The sequence below is a fragment of the Marmota monax genome, unplaced genomic scaffold, assembly GCF_021218885.2.
Source record: "Marmota monax isolate L192 unplaced genomic scaffold, Marmota_monax_Labrador192_F-V1.1 WCK01_AAM20220418_F8-fsc00018, whole genome shotgun sequence".
Classification (NCBI taxonomy): Eukaryota; Metazoa; Chordata; class Mammalia; order Rodentia; family Sciuridae; genus Marmota; species Marmota monax.
Window position 1 is genome coordinate 21,971,058 of NW_026692201.1, and position 21,416 is coordinate 21,992,473.

Genomic DNA, 21,416 nt, shown 5'->3' on the forward strand with positions numbered 1-21,416 from the left:
CAAATGAATAAAATGGGAATGATATTTGGGCTGGGGCTCAGTGGTAGAGCACTCACCTAGCACATGCGAGGCCCTGGGTTCAATCCTCAGCACCACATAAAAATAAATAAATAAAATTAAGGTATTATGTCCAACTACAACTAAAAAAATAAATATTAAAAAAATGGGAATGATATTTTAGAATTTTAGATGACTAAGTGGCAACTTGTTACAGCATAATATGGTGTGTAGTGACTAGGCATTTTTCTTTTTGCGAGTGAACAAGAAGAAATATCTTCAGTGACAGAGGAGATAGGATTAGCTATAATCGGACAAGCTTTCTCAGAGAGTGTGTCAGAAAGATGCTTATAGCTATACACAGCTAGCTCAAACCTAAAATTAGCTGTGTTTTCCCCTTAAATCAAGATTGTTTGTTAAAACTTAATTCATATTAAATTAACTTCATTTTTTTCCCTGGAAACACTACTGGCTTGGTTTGATTTTTGTCCAGAAATAAAGTTTAATGAAATGATCTGCCTACCCACCACATTCCACCAACATAAGGAGACCTTTGTAGGCACAACAAGGCCTCTGTCTTCAGAAAACCAAAGGCACTGTTTAGAAAGGCTTCATAAAGAATGTGAAATATCAATTCATTATTTTTCAGAAGAGACTAAATTCTGCTTGATAACTTTGCTCCAAACCTAAAATGATCTTAGAAAAAGTGAAGCATATCCTTCAGATTAGAATATATCACATAAATGAAAAAAACAAGCTTAATTTTTAAATTACTTAGTCTTTGGAATCACTAATTCTTTAGTTAAACTTAGTTTTTTTTGTTTTTTTGTTTTTTCCTTTTTTGATATCATTCTTATTTAGAGGGTAGAACAAGTAATGGCAATTTTATTCTTCACCAATGGGAGCTCCCTTGCCCAAGGCTGTGCCTGCTCCAGGGATGTGACACTTATCTTCTGACTGATTTAGGGAATAGGATGCAAAGGCCCAGCTGTCTTTCCTCATATATGGAGTACTCTGACAGGCCAGCAAAGCTCCAGAGCCCCTGCAGGATAGCTTGGTCTCTGGTGCTACTGCATCGTTATTCCAAGTTTTTCCTCTACCCAAATCCACATCCCTCACTCCTGAGAATAGTTGTTCCCCAGATCACCTCCCAGTTGACCTCCTGCACACCTATCTCCATCTTACAGCCTTTTTCCCAGAAAGGCCAACCTGCAACAACAGGCATTTCTACAAATGACTTTTCATTCTTTTGACCTGACTAACTTTTGAACAGTGACCCATATTTTAGTCCTGAAACAAAACAATACAAGCTGATGAATGTGGAGTTGAATATATATTTTTAGCCTTAGTAGGGAATGTTCTTATAAATAGATTGCTCTGTACTTTCCAAGCCATAAATCTGTATTCGCTACAACTGTGAATATTGGGACAATTCTTTTTTTCTTTTTTTTTTTTTACATTTGAAAGATTTCTTCAGCTTTTAATTTTTAAATCTTAAAGAAAAAGATAAAAAGTGGTTGAATTTGGTCTCCAAAGTTGACTGCTTTAGAACCAAATGATTGAAATGAAATATTTGAATAAAATGTACTTCAAGCTGGGTGCAGTGGCACAGCAGCTCAGGAGACTGAGGCAGGAGGTTCTCAAGTTTGAAGCCAGCCTCCAGCAAAAGCAAGGCACTGAGTAACTCAGTGAGACCCTGTCTCTAAATAAAATACAAAATAGGGCTGGGGATGTGGCTCATGTTCAAGTGTCTCTGAGTTCAACCCCCAGTATCCTCTTCCCCACCAAAATATACTTTATGTGGAATTCACAAAGATAGTAACAAGTTGCAGCTTTAAAAATTACATCAAATAAAAGTATAAGGTTTATTCAAATTTGGTGACTATATTTATATTTCAAGTTTATTAGAAAGAAGTCCAACACATTGCTTTTCATGGTTTCTGTGGGCAGTCTCCTTGTAAATTTTGGATTTTTTCCTACTGTCCTAGAAATATTGATGTTCTGAATGTCAAGGTTGAACAAGCAACAAGTCTGCCATTACTGCTGGTTAGTCTAATTAGTATACTAGCTTTGGTAATATCCATTCACCTATTTTTAAAATTCTATTTTCTAAAATGCTACTTATTCTTTTTGCAGCTAATGCTTATTTATTTATGAATATCCTTGACACATTTTAATTGGAGTCTAGTGGATAGTGGTTCTGGTATATTGTGTAATGATCAGATTTTCTGTGTACTTTTTTTCCCCCTGTGTACTTTCAAAGTTTTTTGTTGTCAAATTCATTATTATTATTTTTTTTTCCAGAAGAATTGCCTTGCACCTGCCCACTGTGCACTTCAGACAGAGGGAGTTGTGTCAGTACAACAGAAGGGATCCACCTTGCTAAAGAGCTGGGAGCTACCTATCTTGAACTACATAGCCTTGATGACTTCTACATAGGGAAGTATTTTGGAGGAGTGGTAAGTGGAAATTCCCATTATATATGAAGTTATTTGTCAGGCTATCTTTTTAGCTATTTTCTGGAACATCAATTAGAGTTTTAGTTTTAAAAGCATGATTAGCCGGGCGCGGTGGTGCATGCCTGTAATCCCAGTGGCTTGGGAGGCTGAGGCAGGAGGAGCTCAAGTTCAAAGTCAGCCTCAGCAAAAATAAGGTGCTAAACAACTCAAAATAGGGCTGGGGATATGGCTCAGTGTTTGAGTGCCCCTGGATTCAATCCCCAGTAAACCCCCACCCCGCCCACCCTGCACCCTCTCCTAAAAAAGTATTAATTTGGTCAAAGAATTTTGTATGTCTGTGGAATAAATACCAGGGAACTGTGGGGGTGGGGAAGATGGTTTTGTTTCATTTGTTGGAGGTTCCCTTGGCTGGATTTGGTTTCATTGGTGGAGGAGGAGGCTGGTTCTGTGGGAAGCTGCAGATCTCCTGCCTTCCCATGGGCCTAGAATACTCAAGATCACTCTTCTCCTGACTCCACTATTTCTTTTCTGTTTCTCTTCCTTCTCCTCTTTGCTTCTCTCTCTCCCTCATACCTAATGTTGCAGTGAGGGTCAAAGAAGGACTGAATATTGGCCAAGGTTGCTAGAAAGATATAGTGGTTTCTTTTAAACTGAAGACTTGATAAGAGTATTAAATAAGAACAGAATGATTTCTTTTTAAATTTGTGGATAGTATTGTGCAACTGAGATCTTGAGTGTAAGAAATAATGGCATTTATAAGAAGGAGATGATGGAATGAAAGGGGCATTTGAAATCCTATGTTTAAGGGACTAGGGTTGTGGTTCAGGGGTAGAGCATGTGCCTTGCATGTGTGAGGCACTGGGTCTAATCCTCAGCACCACATAAAAATAAACAAAGATATTGTATCCATCTACAACTAAAAAAATATTTTTTAAAAATCCTGTGTTTAAGTCAGGGATGGGATAAAGAGCTGTGTAGTACTCCTTTCAAACCTGGGCAACAGGGGCATCTATCTGCCTTTTGTCCTGTTGCACCCCCCACCCCCCACCCCTGCTGAAACCACACATTGGTGGAGCCAACAGGACGTGCCACCTGAGCTGGTACCATCTCCCTTCCATACCTGCACCATCTATATAATAGCTCCATGTGTGTCTACTTGTACTGAAATTAAGTGAAATAAAACAAAATGGAATTCATTTCCTCAGGCATTCTAGTTTCGTTTCAGGTGTTCTATAGCAACATGTAGACAGAACTACTGTATTGGATTATAAAGATAGTAAAGAGCATTTCCACCAGCACAGAAAGTTTTATTCAGTTTTATGACTGTGCTTCCAAACCTAGGACTCCTGAATTCTGTGCCTGCTAACCCAGAGCCTGTTTCCTGGTCCTGTGCAAGCCTCTTTTTCGTGGGTCTGTTCTTAAGTGGACTGCATTACTAATTTGTGTACCTCTAGGCCTGGTGGTGGGAGAGTAACTGAGGGATGACTTCCTGAGGGTTGGGGAGGGAAGAATGGATAGAGTCCCAATGTCTACTTGTGTGCATAAAACTCCTCAAGACATGGGATGGAGCTGGGGTGAGAAGAGAGAGGTTGTCTTAGAGCTCAGGATTTAGGGGCTAGTTTCCTATACTTCATGAACTATTGAGGAGTCTGAGAATTTAAATCTGCATCTAGCTGGCCAGGCCTTTATAATGATGTATTTGTCAAATATATATATTTATATAACAGTTTGTTTTCTTGATTTTATAGCATTGAAATATTTTGCTATATGAGTGGACATCCATTTGAGCTTTTGCCCTAGGCCTTATAAGGTAGATCACAGGCCCGGGATTATATAAGTGCATGTGGATGAGATTTTTCAACTTGTAAAATAAAGGACAGGTTTCAAAGAATTTTGTTTAAGAGAAAAAAGTAAAGTTTCCTAGCTGATTTGAACATCTGTAGACATAGAGCCAGATCTGTTCTTGCCTTGAATCTCACTAGTTTTAGCTGCAAAACTTGCCCTCTGAGAAAATTATTGAAAGCCCCATAGTTAGTGCCTGGCTTCTTGATCATTCAAGATACAATTTCTTCTTGAATAAATAAGTTTTCTTATGTTTAATCAGGGCACAATCTGTTCTTCTAGACACATTTTTACAGATAAAATAAACTGTTTACAAGTGTTTGCTAATGCACTGACATTAAGAACATTTGGCAAATATGATTTGGGGTACAAATAATTATGTCAGATATAATTTTTGGACCTTTAATTTAGATTTCTTTTTATATATTTTAGTTGGAATATTTCATGATTCAAGCCTTAAATCAGAAGACAAGTGAAAAAATGAAGAAAAGAAAAATGAACAGCTCATTTCATGGAATTAGACCACCCCAGCTTGAACAACCAGGTGCGTAGACTTTGGTAGACATTTATTACAAATCATTCCTCACAGGTCTTAGAGCTGTTGTTCTCAAATTTGAGCATCCCAAAGGCCTACCCAACATTCTAATTCAGTGAACTTAGAACAAGGCCAAAAACTTCTCAGGTGATACTTAAGCATGTGGTACTTAAATCACAGTTTGAGAATACCGTTTTAGAATCTGAGCCTGTACATTCTTAAAAATAGCATGTGTTAGAGGGGAGCTATTCTAGATTAAAGACTTATGTGAAATAACTTTCAGCACTGTGCATGAATCTTGAGTGAATACTATCTTAATTTAAAAAAATCTAAAAGATGTACTTTGGACATTTGGGAGAAATTTTATAGTGGCCTGGAAATTAGACAATATTATAAATTGTTAATTTTCTTGTCTATGTTAATGGTATTGTGATTAATAAAAGAATGTTCTTATTTTTGGAAGGTGAATGTAAAAGTATGTTAGAGCCAAACTGTCCTAGTGACTGCAACTTACTCTTACATGGTTCAGCCATGTGTGTCTATGTGTTCATCTATCTAGAGATTAGGCAAAAATAATGAGGTTAGTAATTGCAAGACCTAGGTGGAGGATATATGTTTGTTCACTATATCATTCTTTCAACTTTTTTAAATGTTTGAAAATGTTCTTAATAAAAAGTTGGAGGAAATAGAGGTAAAAATAAATAAAATTGCATTAATTATGATCAGAACTTTTACATAATTCTGTGAAGTAGACAAGTACTCTTGGGTCAATTTGGTTTTGATATTGTTTTAAAGAGCAGGCACTTGATAGCACAGATGGTGATTATAGTTTACAATGTAATTATATATTTAAGAAGAACTTAAAGAGAGGAATTAAGATTCCCAAATATAAAGAAATAAGGAGATGAAAATCGCATTATAACTCTGACTTGATTTGATCATCACACATTGTATGCATGTGTTTGATGATCATACTGTACCCCATGCATATGTGGAATTATTATGTGTCAGTTAAAATTTTTTTTTTTAAATTATTTATTTTAGTTGTTGATGGACCTTGTTTTATTTATATATGGTGCTGAGAGTTGAACCCAGTGCCTCACACATTCAAGGCAAGCACTCTACCACTGAGCTACAACCCCAGCCCAGTTAAAAAAATTTTTAAAGTAGGCATTTGATAAATATTTGTTGAATGAATGAATTTAAATTAAAAAAAAAAAACAGAAAAATAAAAACTAGAATGGAAGAACATTTTCAGTTATAAAAAATTCATATAAATAGACCATAAAATATACACTTTTGACTTTGAACTTTCTGGTTTGCTCAGTGTAAGGGGAGACCTGGTCTGTTATATGACAAACCCTGGGTTCTTAAATACTTTGTGAATTGGAAGATGGGGGAGGGGTGTAAAGGCCGAATAGATAATGTAGCTAGCAAGTTATTAGTTCTTATTGATCCAGAAAACATACCAGTTTCTCTGAGAAAACAAAACATCCCACATCCTTTAGCACTAAAAGAAACTCCTTGTGTGCATCTTCATTTGGGTGTACTAGGTGGTATAATAGACAGGGTCTTCAAAAGCATCCCTTCAACAAATGCAGTCTCCACTTTCATAGGGCTGCTTCCTGTACCCTGTAGTTAAGAGAGCTGTGGGCATAGCTCTAATCATAACCAACGGGCTATCCCTACAGTCAGGGTATGACTCTGTAGGTGATATTTTCTAAGGACCAATCCTGGGCTCTGGAGCATGTGGCTTTCAGACATATCTCAGCATTTAAGGTACTGTGAAGGTGCCACAGGCCGTGGCAAAGAGGGTGGAATGGGGTACAGTGTAGGGCAAGCCTCACCCCCCAAGTGCCTTGTCATCTACTTTATGAACTGGGCTTTGCTTTGAAAGATTTTCATTGCTAAAGAATTTGAATTCCACAGGTTCAGAAGAGCTCATATCCTTCCATCAACACTACACAAAGATTCCTTTCCTTAGCTTGGCTGTGGATAAAAGGGAGATGGCAGACATTTTATAGTAGGGTCTGTGATAGGGCATGGGGAGCATGGATATTTTGAGCCCATAGAGGGCTAGTCTTACTTTGTTGGTAATCGAACTAGTAAGTGGAAGGTTATATCCTCTTTTGGAAACTAGAGTGTTTAGTTGGCACTTTTGCTAAGGTGTGCTGAGTAAAGAGTTGTTCTGGGAAGCCTGTTGCTTTAGTAGGAGGAAAAAAGATGAGGCTCAAAATAAGATGGTCAAGATGGTTTCAAACAGTAGAGTCCAGGATTCTGAACCCTGACACTGAGAAGTTGCAGAATTTTCACAGGTTTCCCTTGACCCCCCACTCCTGGTTCTGGGAGGAAAAGGACCAGATGTGTGCTTGGGTTCTTCAGAACTTAGAACTTTGTTTTAGTTTAAAAAAAAAAACACATAAAAGTAAAGAATGAGGGGCTGGAGTTGTGGCTCGAGTGGTAGAGCACTCGCCTAGCATGTGTGAGACCCAGGGTTTGATCCTCAGCATCACATATAAAAAAAGGTATTGTGTGCAACTACAACTAAAAAATAAATAAATGTTCAAAAAAAAAAAAAAAAAAAGTAAAGAATGATAACTACCAAAATACTGACATTCAGTATTTGGGAGGATGTTTTATTTTGGGACATACAAATAGTGATAAGTGTTGCTTTATTGCTCCTTTTGTCATCAATATATTTTTCATTTGCATGTTAAAATGTAAATGTATGTGTGTCTGTGTTGTACAATTCTCCTGTAAAATTCATTTCATATTTTTATGATGATGGTGAAAAATGATCAAATGTTGGCCCTTTCTTACGGGTTTGACCTGATTATTATTTTAAAATATTGTACTGCATTTAAAGTAAACCTGAAATTATTGGATCTGTAGACTTAAAAATGTAGCTTATTATTCTTATTTTCTTTTTTGAAACAGAAAAAATGCCTGTTTTAAAGGCTGAAGCATCGCATTATAACTCTGACTTAAATAACTTACTGTTCTGCTGCCAATGTGTGGACGTGGTGTTTTACCACCCAGATTTAAAGGAGGTCATAGAGGCCCACAAGATTGTTCTCTGTGCAGTAAGCCATGTTTTCATGCTGCTTTTCAATGTGAAGAGTCCCACCGAAATTCAAGATTCCAGTATCATCCGAACTACTCAGGATCTCTTTGCTATAAACAGAGATACCGCCTTTCCAGGTGCTAGCCAGGAATCTTCTGGCAACCCACCATTGCGAGTCATTGTTAAAGACGCCCTCTTCTGTTCTTGTTTATCAGACATTCTGCGCTTCATTTATTCAGGTATTCTGTCAAAAGGTTCTGGTTCCTTAAACAATCATAAGCCTTTGAAATGAAGTATGCCTATAGTCCTCAAGAGTATTGGTTAGTGTTACATTTATTCTTTATAACATCTGAGGTGACATTTATACATGATATAATATTTGCTTTATTTATAAGAATTGGTCCAGGATTTCTGACATCCTTACAAATTTGTTTACCTGTTTTCCCCCACCAGTTTTTTAAATTGTGGCAAAATACATGAAACATAAAATTTACTCTTAACCACTTTTAAGTGTGCAGTTCGTTTGTATTAAATACATTCATAATGTTGTGCAACCATCATTACCATCCATCTCTGCAACCTGTTTTGTCTTGTAAAACTGAAATTCTGTGCCCATTAAACAATAGCTCCCCATTCTCCTCTTCTTCAAGCCCCCAGAAACCACCATTCTACTTTCTGTCTCTATGATTTTTGACTATTCTAAGTGCCTCATGTAAGTACAATGGTACTTGTCTCTCTAGGCTTATTTCAGTCTTATTTCTTAGCACAGTGTCTTCAGGGTTCATCCGGGTGCCGCATCTGTCAGATTTCATTCATTTTTAAGGCTGAATAGTATTCTGTTGTGTGCATATACCACATTTTGTTTATCCATTCATCTATTGATGGGCATTTGGGCTGCTGCATTACTTTAGGTGTTGTGAATAACGCTGCTCTGGGCATGGTTGTACAGGTATTTCTTTTGAGGACCGTGCTTTCAGATCTTTTGGGGTATCTACCCAGAAGTAGAATTTCTAGATCATATGTAATTTTTTTGTAATTTTATTTTTAATTTTTAAAGAAATTGCATATTATTTTCCACATTAGCTATACCATTTTAAAAAAATGTTTGTTTATAGGGGATGTGGCTCAAGCAGTAATGCGCTTGCCTGGCGTGCGCAGGGCGCTGGGTTCAATCCGCAGCACCACATAAAAATAAAATAAAGATGTTGTGTCCACCGAAAACTGAAAAATAAATATTAAAAAAATTTATCTCTCTTTCTCTCTCTCTTTAAAAAAAAATATTTGTTTATTTTTTTTAGTTGGACACACTACCTTTATTTCATTTATTTATATGTGGTGCTGAGGATCGAATCCAGGGCCTTGCACATGCTAGGCGAGTGCTCTACCACTGAGCCAAAACCCCAGCCCCACCATTTTTTATTCCTATCAATGGTACATAGGGATTCCAGTTTCTCCACATCCTCAACACTTGTGATTTTCTGTTTTTCTCATGGTAGCTGTCTTAATGGATTATCAGGGTATCTCATTGTAGTTTGGATTTGCAGTTCTCTAATGATTAGTGGTGTTGAGCATCTGTTTTTACCCTTATCATACTTGCTTTAGTTTCACATCTATTTGTAAAAACTGTAGTCTTCTACTGAGCATGTGTGTTAAGATTCTTTCTTTGAATTATAAATATGAAATGTAAGTCTTTACTGCCAGTTTAAAGAAATAAAATTTTCCAATGGTATATGAAATCAGGTGTTTTAAAACCTAGCTATTCACTCTTTGGTTTGACTCTTAGGTTTTGGAGAGAATTGAAGACATTGCAATTTAGAAACTGGGAGTCATAAATCTAAAGTTAGTTGAGACATGATTAAGATTGGCGATGATTTCCTTAGAATTTTTTTTCCTTACTTTCTAAGATTCATATTTTCAGTTACTTTTCTTTTTGTCATTTTAAAAACTCAGTGGTAACTATATTCTAAAGAATAGGAGTTTTAAATAGAATTTAAATAGAATTTGCATCACTTTAGCAAAAGAATCAATGGTCTCATGCCCAAGTGTCCTATGTATGGGTAGAAAAGAGTGCATATACAATGATCTTTCAAATAAGCATCTGAATATAAGTTTTCTGAGGAAAACTTTCTTTTCTTCTTAATAATTTTCTTTTTCTACTTGAAATAATGTATTTGGATAGTCTTCATTTAAATGGTTGATGTTAAAAATAAGATGACACTATTTTCATTTGTGTTGTAGTTATATAATTTTATAAATTAAAATGTTATGATTTTGAAAAGTATAGTTACAGCATGCAAGTTTATGTGTGTAAAATATATATGTATTGGACTAGAATGTGGTGGAAGGTCAGTGAACACTGGCTTGGAAAAGGCAAACGTAAGGACCCCTTACGTACAGCACACACCCTTCAGCATAGTACGATCATATGTAATCATATGTAACCACTTCCATTACAGAGTATTTTCTAGTAGTTGGGAATCATCATATGAATAAGACAAGAGTAGTTAAGGACTTCTTTTAGTACTACAGATTTTAATGTTTAAACCTAGAATTTCACATTGAGTTCAGAATTTGAGACTAATTTTGAAAAGCCAAAATGTTTGCATGTTAAATGAAAAAAAAAAAAAAAAACGTTTTTAATGACAAGTTTAAGGAAATGTGAAGGATGTGTTTTACTTCTCAGTGATTTTACTGTTGAAATTCTATGAATTATTCAGCAAGTTTCCCACAATATCCATTCAGTCCTTTCAAAGACACACAAACATTCTGAAGTCAGTTACATCTTTAATATGGCAGCAGTAAAACGGCAGCATGTACCTCCAGTGGTTGAACATGCCTGGCTTTCTCCTAGGGAGAGGTTTTTTAAAATTCCAAATTTATATAGGCAGATGGGGGAAAAGGGTTAAAATAAAAAGTTCTCCTTGTAACCCATACCCATTCTCCAGACTCAGTTACCTATAAAAACAGTTTCTTTTTGTATTCTCTCTGACGCTATTTGAAAGTGAATAATAATGAACTATTAAATATGCTTTAGTAAAAACATAGTCTTCAGTAACTGCTGTTTTCCAGGGACCATAGATAGTTTCCTGAGGCTGGAGCATAATGTGGAAGATGAAGGCTGATGGGAGATGAGGCAAGGCCTGTGGAAACAGTTCCTGCCTTTCCTCAAAGCTATGCTAGAGTGTTTTAAGCATCATCAGACTGGACTTTAGAAAACTCATTTCTGGTGATTGTGTGAGGTTGGAATAGAGAAGGTAAGACAGGAATCCAGTTAGGAGGCCCATTATTTCATTCTGGTGACCAACATTTGGGCAGTGACTGTGTTGCCCTTGGCCCTTCATCATCTAGACTAGTGCTCTCAAATCTTCAAGTGCACTCAAGTCACCTGGCAGTCTTGTTAATGAGCAGATTCCGATTTGGGGAAAGGCCATAAGATTCTGCTTTTCCAACAGCCTCCCAAATGCTTGATGCTCTTGGAAGAATGGGTACCAGTTAAAATTTGGCTTCAAATTTCGTTCAGAAACTGAAGAACGAACCCTATACCAACTTAGGGCACAAAGTCAAAATGGGGTGAGCTGCAAGGTTGGTGCTGAACTTTTTGGAGTTGGGGTGCTCAGCATCCTATTGTGTCCTGTGCCTGAAGTGGGGGGAAGTGGATGCTTAGCTCTTGATTAGAAAGTAAGTGAGCCAGGAAACAGGGATTAGAGGGCAGAGGCCAGTGGAGTGAATGGAGTATGGAGAGCTTCCTGAGCTACCTTAACTTCATAGCTCCGCTTCCTAACCTGACACTGAACTAGCCCATTTCTTCAGTGATCACTTCCTGTACATCTCAATGAGGCAGAAGGTGGTGTTAGCTATGAATAGGGGTACAGGCCCGTGACCTGAGGCTATAGGAGACCCTGGTGCTAGTTGAGAAGGAAAAGTAACTGGTTCTACAGTTAATTATTCTTCATTATTTAACTTACTTTTATTCTTTAATTTTTTTTTAATTTTTAGTTGTTGATAGACATAATATATTTATTTGTTTTTCTATATGGTGTTGAGAATTGAACCCAGTGCCTCACACATGCCAGGCAAGCACTCTACCATTGAGCCACAACTCCAGCCCCTTCTTTAATTTTTTATAGATAATAACCTGTGACTCTGGCAAAAGCTATGTTTAAAAAATAGTGAAACAAGACTGGGGATGTGGTTTAGTAGTAGATGCTTGCTTAGATGTGCAAGGCCACATGTTCAATCCCCAGCACCTAGGGAAAAAAAAGAAAAGGAATAAAATATATTTTCAAATAAAGAAAATTTTGAAAAATGTAGAAAATGTATAAGAGAAACAAAAAAATCACATAGATCCCACTGTCAGGAGAAAATGTTTGAACATTATTACTTTTTTCTAGTCCTTGTTTGTGACTGCTTTTTTTTTTTTTTTTAATGTCTTTTATCAAATCAAACAAACATTTTGAATATAACATACATTTTTCTTAGAGTCTTCAATAAAGGAGCCAGGTCTGGTTTTTTTTTTTGTTGTTGTTGTTGTTAGGATATCATGGCCAACAAGACTGTTGGTATTCATGTCAGTTCTTCTGCTCACACAGAGGTAGAACACTAGGGCATGGCATGCTATGGATATTTGCCCTGAGAAAACAGGGGCTGAAAGATCAAAAGAAACCTATCTCCTGCCCTTTATTTTGTTGTTGAGGTTTTTTTGTTTGTTTGTTTGTTTGTTTGTTTTTGTTAAATTAAGCAGGTTACAAAGAATAAATAGGTAACAGTCCAGGTATGTCTGTTTTGTATGTGTTAATTTTCCATTGGATGATAAAGAACACTGCATAATGTGTCAGTATCTCATGACTGCTCCTTAGAGGAAAAGAACTAGTGGCACAGTGAGGCCCATGGTTTCTTGGTCTTCAGGGAGTAATCCTTAAATGGCATACAATTGTAACATTCTTACAATACTTGACACAGTCTTAGGCTTGCAAATTTCTGTCACCTGATCTCAGATGGTTAAGAATTTAAATATTTGTAAGAGCCTCAAAAATGTAGCTTTGATCTCTTCCTGTCACAGAAGGACCCTAGCATTTTGTATCACTTACTGAAATGCTGCAGGGTAGATAAATATGTGGAGTTGAGTGTTCATCTTTAGTTTGCATTGTATACTCCTTTGCTTAGAATTATTCTTGGCATGCTCTTTTCTGCACTGCATAAAAGCAGCCTGTTATACCTGAGGTTATACCTGAGTATAATGTGCTAAGAGGCTAGATAAGTGCTTTGAAAAGCTATCCTTTAAAAAATCCCACTGAGTTCACTCCCGGGTCTCAGCACCAAAAAAAAAGAAAAAAAGAAAAATCCCACTGAATAATGCAAGATGAATAAACTCTAGAGATCTTGCCATATGGCTTCATGCTTATTGTTAACAATACTGGACTATAAACTTAAAAAATGTAGGAGGTTGGGCTGTGTGTGGTGGCACATGCCTATAATTCCAGTGACTAGGGAGGCTGAGTCAGGAGGATCACAAGTTCAAGGCCAGCCATAGCAACTAAGGGAGACTCTGTCTCAAAATAAAAAGGCTGGGTGTAGCTCAGTGATAGAGTACCCCTAGATTTAATCCCTAGTACCACAAAAATAAATAAATAAATAGGTAGGTAGGTAGATAAATAAATGTAAAAGGAGGAGGTTAGATCTTTTATATCTCATGTTAAATGTCTTTATTACAAAACAAAATTCCCAGTGCAATGATTATGGTTTTATTTGGACCTAAAGGCATCAAAGATGATTCCGTTAGCATTTCTGATTGTGAAAGCAGCCCACTCAATTAATGTGCACTTAAAAATTAGTCTTCCTTTCAGGCTGGGGTTGTGGCTCAGTGGTAGAGTACTGGCCTAGCACTTGTGAGGCACTGTGTTCAATCCTCAGCACCACATAAAAATAAAAAAATAAAAATAAAGTATCATGTCCCTCAACAACTAAAAAAATAATTTAAAAAATTATCTTTCTTTCATTCTTAGTTATTGGTTCTTTTTGTGTCTGTTTTCACAAACCAATAGCCCAGTGACCTGTGTGTGTGTGTGTTGGGGGGGGAGAGGGTTACCTGATGCTAATCCATGTATTTAGATTATTCGATACATGTTTACTTTCAGATAATAATCTCATTGGAGATATAGATGCTCTTTAGTTAATGTAACTTTACTTATGTTAACATGTTAACTTAGTGTAACTTTTACTCATCATATTAAAGGTGACTACAGAGACAGTATTTGTGTTCTCCTTCAGCTTGGGTGAGTGTAGACAATCAAAAATTACACCTACTACTTGCTGTGTACCGCTTACCCTGGGTTATGATAATGGATGAGATTTCTAAAGGTAGAATAGTGGTCATCAGCAGCACTCCATACACATCAAGTCACCTAGGAGGTCTTAAAAACATATTGGTGTCAGGGCCTCAGCTCCAAAAATTATAATTTAATTGGTACGAGACCTCTTCTGATAGCATTTTATAACAGGTACATCTCCAGGTAAATATAATGCACAGATAGGACTGTGAATAGCTGATATAGAATAAATTTAAATATCTTCCTTTTAATTAGTATTGAACCTGAGCTACATTCCCAGCCCTTTTTATTTTATTTTATTTTTTTGTTTTTGTTTTTGAGACAGGGTCTTGCTGAGTTGCCCAGGCTGTCCTCAAACTTGTGATCCTTCTATCTCAGCCTCTTAAGTCTCTAGGATCACAATTGTGTGCCATAGTGCCCAACTGAACAAAATTTCTTTGTTCAATTTCCATTGGCTTTTCCACTGGGTCCTTAAACTCTTGATGTTTTTATGCAGACTTTTTGTATGCATAGGGGATTTTCTGGAGAAATGCTCCCATTCATGACACCTTTAGAACGTTTTCTGTTTCGTATTCCTCTACCTGATGGTCAGTGCTCTCCATGATCAGTATGGGAAAGAGTGCATCTACCTTCTTCCCCAGGGCAGACAAATAACTTGGATATTGGAGCCATTGTCGTAGTAGCTCATATTCTGGCCAGTGCTGTTATCACCAGTCACAGAGAGGTGGCAGCTGTTCAGGCAAGAGTACTTCCGGTTTCAAGAAATGTAGGGGAAGCCCAAAACTGATTTGTTAAAAATATAAGAGCTATTAAATGTATTTCATAATAGTAAGACTATGTTTGGTAAAGAAAAAACTAGAAGAAAATGCTAAAAAAACAAAACAAAATGAATAATGATATCTAGTGTGAGATTAATTTTTCTTACCTTCTGCTGTAATAGAAAATTATAATATGTACTAATTTGCTACAGGTGCTTTTCAGTGGGAAGAATTGGAAGAAGATATCAGGAAGAAGTTGAAAGATTCTGGGGATGTTTCTAATGTGATTGAGAAAGTTAAATGCATTTTAAAAACACCGGGAAAGGTAAGTTAATTTGTTTGACTCTCTCTGACATAAAATGATGTATGTAATATGGAGTCATTAGAAGAATTAAGTAATATATAAATGAGTATTTCCCCTGAATATATTTCTTCCATGTAACATCTTAAGTAGAAACACATGCTATTTTGTTACTTAGATTTAAATTTATGTAAGAATTAAAATATGTGTGAGTCATGTCTTCAAAATACTCATTTGTGAGTTCAAACTTCTGGAATACTTCACTAGAGCTCTGGAAATACATGATCCATGTCAGGAAGGAAGGGTTGTTTGATTTTTCCAGCTGCAGTTCAACTTCTTGGAGAGGATGCTTTCTTATGGCTCACAATCAAAAGTTGTTTGCAGGAGGAGGGCAGTTCCTGTGTGTGCCTTTTTTGAGGGTTCTGAGAAATTTATATAACCAGGTGGGCAATTAAGGATTCTATCTAGTTTAAGTTCAAAACTATAACTAAGTTTGGGGTTATAAAAATATAGAATTTATATATGGCCGTAAACGTGTACATTAAAACTCCAGTAACTTAAATTGTAGACTATATAAGAACTTTTAAAAGTAGATTTGTTAAATTTTAAAACAACCACATTATATAATTAAACCAGTGTACTCTTATTTCAGATTCTGTGATAAACAAGTTGACTATAGTAGATAAAAAGGTACATTGTGTATAACGCCTAGCAGAATACAGATTTATATTTAATGTAAAAAAAGAATATTATTTCTTTATTTATTTTCTACAATTGACTTTGTCACTTCTACAACCCTAAATTTATAGTTTAAAAATATAAACTATAATTATAATGAAGATTCCTGACTGTTCTTTAATTGAGAAGAAAGATTTTTTAGCAAAATAGCGTGGAATTAAGGGGCCAGATCTTTCTTTTACTTCAGTGACTTATTGAAGCAGATACTGAAGCTGTCTAGTTTTACAGGTGTTTAGCAGGATGGTAGCTCTCTTGCAACTAATTCAAGTAAATAATTATTTTGTAAAAATATGTAATACACCTACATTCTGTTTTTCAAAGCAATTGGTCTAGTTAACTTATGTTATGGATCATAACTTATGTATTGACCAATGAAAATGCACATCATATACATCTGTGTTCTCACTAAACTTCTGCCCTCTCACTTTTTTCTTTCAAATTCAAAGCAGAAATGACACATACATTCATACATAATATATAGGTACATAATGTTCACAGTGTACAAATTCATACCCTTATGTACAGGTAAGGGAAGAGTGTTGCTTTTGTTCTGAACCTGCACCTTTTTTCATGGGTCTCATTCTGCATACATCCCTTTGGGTACTGAGAATAAACTGAATTCCTCTTGTGAAGGGAATTCCATGCTATTGAACTAAAATCCCTTGCTTGCACAAGAGGGAAAAGTTTTTCCACCCATCTTCTGTGCTTTCCTGGGATAAAAGTCCATCTCACTGACTGAACACATTACAGGAAAGTAACACTGTGTTGGGGATGCTGCTCAGAGTGCTTGCCTAGCATGCTCAAGGCCCAGGGTTCCATCCTCAGTACTGAAAAATGGAAACAAACAAAACAAAACAGAAAACAAGTGACACTGAATTAGAACTTCGGGAATGTGGATTTAAATTGTGAGCCTGCCACAAATTATCTCTACAACTTAGAGCAAGTCAGGGCTTTCTTTAAATGGAGGCACTGTGCTCCTGGAGGCTTCTACTAACTTCCAAATCTGTGATACTTGCTGGCTGATAGTCTCCTTTTTGTGAAGCATTCACTAGCTTCTATCCCTGGCTCCTTCACGGTGTATTGTGGCACATTGTGAATAGGTAAGAATGTGGTTAAAGGACCCCCATTCGTGTGGTCTGTTTTACCTCTCTGCTTCCTCTTGGACGCCATTCAGCAGTGTGTTTCCTTTTTCTTTGTGAGGAAGGATACTGCTATTTTCCCCACTCACTAAAGATTTAAAATTTTCACCACAGTAGATTAATCGGCAGTGGGGAGTATGTGTCATTTATTCTTATTATTCTTAATGTTACATGTGTGATTATTTCTAGGGGATAGAGTGTTTTGATTTCCCTAGCTAGCCAAGTAGAGGTTTAAAATTCTGAGCAGGGCTGCGATTCAACCAGGGAAATGGGTGAATCTGTCAGGAATGAGTAAGATATGATGTTTCAATAAAAATCATCATTAAATCATCCCAAATGAGCGTATAATAATGCAAAAAAGCTTGTAGTCCTAATGAATCCTAGTATTTCAAATAAGTTATATTTCTTCATCTTTGGGCAACTCTACCTGAAAATGTTCAGGTTTGTTTAGCTTATTCATTATAAATAAACCAGAGTAAGTAAGAAAGGAAAAGAAAATGGATGGAGGTTGAGGAAAGTGAGGCTGGCCCTCAACTTGTAGGTTTGGAACAAAGGGACGTCTGAAGGCTGAGTGGGATGGAGGCACTGCCGCTTGAGGCTGCCAGCTGCAGCAGGCAGGTGTGATGGGACAAGGGATGTGTTGTCAAGGGAAGAGCGATCGGAGCTCCAGATCAGAGACCCAGGTGAATGAGTAGTCTGTGCAGTGTATAGAAAAGATATTAGGATTATAAGATTGGTGATTAAGATGGACATGAGCCAATTAATCACTCTAAGGTGTGTGTGTATTTAATGTTCATTTCTTTAGGAGAAAATATTGAGCTAATAGGCAATAAAAGAACATGGTATGATAAGGGGAAAATGTGTTTTCCTAAATTGCCAATTAAATTTTTGTCTTCTTTCTTTTTTTTTTTTTTTTAAGAGAGAGAGAGAGAGATAGAGGAGAGAGAAAGAGAGAGAAATTTTAATATTTATTTTTTAGTGTTTTGGCGGACACAACATCTTTGTTTGTATGTGGTGTTGAGGATCGAACCCTGGCCGCACGCATGCCACGCGAGCGCGCTACCGCTTGAGCTACATCCCCAGCCCCTTCTTACTTTCTTAATGAACAAATCAGATAGAATGAGTAAACTTATTTTGTTAGGCATTCATATGTGTTTGTGCTGCTGCTGTTTCTCAATGAAGACCCGTAGCAGTTCAGGTTCCTACAGCTTCTTGGCTATAGAGTTGTGTTTTCACTTAGCCAGTGCCTGTCCTGTGTTGTGTGTTGAATATGGTACTATAAACAGGGAGCAGAAGTAGTACTTGAGGGTGAGTTTCCTCCAACACTGTGATCAGAAGTGCCACAGAGAGGGGCTGGGTTTGTGGCTTAGTGGTGGAGCAATCGCCTAGCACGTGCAGGGCCCTGGGTTCAATCATCAGCACCACATAGAAATGAATAAATAAAATAAGGTATTGTCCAACTACAACTAAAAAATAAATATTAAAAAAAAAAAAAAGAAATGCCATGGAGTAAGTAATCATTATTTCTTCAGACAGACAAATTCTCAAACCAGTACTTAAATATTGCCAAAGCATATTGAACAATCTCTCTTCTTGTATTTGTGTTTTTTCTTATAGATTAATTGTCTAAGGAATTGCAAAACCTACCAAGCCAGAAAACCTCTGTGGTTTTATAACACTTCCCTCAAGTTTTTCCTTAATAAACCGATGCTTGCTGATGTTGTCTTTGAAATACAAGGTATGGCTCAAATTTGCAAAGTTCATTATGCATTTTCATTTTCTTATTTGCTTTCCTCACTTTGTTTCGGCTTCTGATAAATGTGTGTGTGTGATTGTGTGTGTGTGTGTCCGTGTGCGCACATGAGAGAAAGGGGGGAGGGGCGCCTAGAACTTGCAATCCTTCTGCCTCAGCCTCCAGAATTGCTGGGATTATTGGCATGTGCCTCAACACCCAGATGTTTTCTAGAAATCAGCAAGGATGAGATAACCTGTAATACATTATTATGTATTTTTGTTTGTGAATTTCTTTAAGATCCTGAGTGGTTTGTTTGCTTAGTTTTGGGGCAAGTGTTTTTTGAGTGTATGTTTGTGCTGAGGATTGAACACAGGGGTGCTCTCCCAGATCCCTAGCCCTTTTATTTCAAGATAGGGTCTTACTAAGTTGCACAGGCTGGCTTTAAACTTGCCATCCACTGCCTCAGTCTCCCAGGTCACTGGGATTAAAGGCCTGGGTAATATACTGGTTTTTGATTCAAGTGAGGTCAGCTCCCTTAAAATTACATTACCTTTTGTTCACTTTGTTCATTTCTCTCTCTCTCTCTCTCTCTCTCTCTCTCTCTCTCTCTCTCTCTCTCTGTGTGTGTGTGTGTGTGTGTGTCTTTATTTGAGTGAGAGGATCTAATTTTGAATTGAGGGTCATGCCTGGCCTGTATCAGACACCCACAGATATTGCTGCGTTGATTTCTCACAGTGCTCACAAGTGTTTTCCAGAGCAACTGAAAGCTGCTTCTTATCTCTGTGGGAAAGTAATGCCACCTAATTGTAATAAATATGAGCTGTTTTAATGCCCATTATTAGTTACTTGCATGGATAATTTTGTCAGATTAGCATGTTAAAAGCAGAATCTTGAAATGAATTCTCATATATGTTTAGTTATGCAAGAAGGGTAGAAGGAGATGTTTCCAGATGAATTAACTAGAACTTTATGTGGGCTATTGTGAAGAGTAAGATATAATTCTAATTTTATGGTGAAAATATGTGACAGCTAACATGGTCATTTACTTTAAAAACTATTTGCCCAGAAAGATTCATTTTACTTTTAACTTTGGTCACCTTCCAAGACAAACAGTTAATTGGAAGCTTTCCAAAGTACCTTCCAAAGCTGCTGTCAGCACTGTAGGCAGTATGAGCCTAGGACATTGAAAATGAGACAATAAGAGTAACCTTGAGACATATAAAAAGTGATGGGGTGGGGGGGAAAGCCAACAGAGGCCACAGATTTTCTGTAACCCTTTCATCATTTTAAGAAACCTAAAACTGACTTTGACTAAGCCCCTAATATTATCATGCCTTGATTTATTACTTGCCAAAATAAAACCCAAAGTGAAGCCAGGGTTCATTGATTATTCATTATAGGTGGAGCAAGCCTTTGGGGGATAAAGCTCCCTGTGGTTTATAGAATTCTCTCTAGCTTCTAGAAGAAAAATCTTTGTTGATGAAAGTATTCATGGAAAATGGTTGATGCATTCTATCTATGCAAAAGGCATAGAGATTTTTTTTTAACAAATCATCTAAGAAGCGTTACACGTCAACAGGAAGGACTGTATCCATTGTTGAGAAGAAATACGATTTGTTTTTCCAAGATTAATTTTTTTAAAGTCCATTTTAGAAAGATGGAATAACAGTTTCTATATTCTAAAAGAAGGTGGGTGATGGCAGGAGATGTCCAAGTACTCTTTTCCAAATGATTTCCTGTGGGGCACTGAGATCTGTTTAGCCATATGTGTTTTAGGGTTGATTGGATTCATACTGAGCAGTTGAGGATGAGGTGGGAACAAAGTACTCCAGGGACCATATGACAATCTAGGGCATGTTTTTCATAAGGGAAAAAAGAAGTGGTAAACTGAAGGTTATGTGGTGAACATAAGAATAGTTTGTAGTGCTGTTTCGTCAGGACCTTAATGAATCTGATGAATGTTTTTTACCCTATAATAGAATATAGTGTGTTTATTAATCATATCCAATATTTAGGACTTTCTCGGATGCTCTGGTACTGGTCCTGTGACCAGGGCTGACCAATCTCTTACCACTCACACAGTATTTGAGACAAATCAGATAAAATATAATGGACTCAGTATTTAATTCTTCACTGATGATCAAGTTATAGTCCTTTGGTTGTCTTTAGTCATTCATTTATTTTTTGTAACCTATATTTCCTTGGTTGGAAGTTTATATTTCCAAACACCTCAGTAATCCTCTTATAGATGGACTGTTGGGTTATTCTGCAAATGAGTAATCACATCACACATGCTTTGTTGCATCACTATGTCCCACAACATCAACCAACCTTTAATAAATGACACTTGATAATGAGATTGATGGTTCTGAAGTTGAGAATTGACATGTACAACATAAACCCTCTTCAAATCTTTGCAGGGTGTATGGCCTCCAGGGGCAATGCCTCTGTTCCACTCAGGCTTGGTCATTTTGTTTACCCTTCCTGTGGACTTTTCAGACATCCCCGTGTTCACATCTTAA

General features: G+C 36.8%; 1 protein-coding gene across 3 annotated transcripts in view; it reads left to right on the plus strand.

The window, feature by feature from the left end:
* Rhobtb3 (Rho related BTB domain containing 3) overlaps window positions 1-21,416 on the plus strand; it is a 57,703-nt gene that overhangs the window by 13,413 nt on the left and 22,874 nt on the right. For 2 of the 3 annotated variants that reach the window (XM_046428765.2, XM_046428780.2), the window contains exons 4-8: window positions 2,302-2,456; window positions 4,731-4,842; window positions 7,771-8,136; window positions 15,194-15,306; window positions 18,777-18,897. In XM_046428765.2, the coding sequence (XP_046284721.1) occupies window positions 2,302-2,456; window positions 4,731-4,842; window positions 7,771-8,136; window positions 15,194-15,306; window positions 18,777-18,897 (867 nt within the window). The remainder of the gene's footprint in view (window positions 1-2,301; window positions 2,457-4,730; window positions 4,843-7,770; window positions 8,137-15,193; window positions 15,307-18,776; window positions 18,898-21,416) is intronic. The other variant, XM_046428774.2, reaches the window with a different exon arrangement.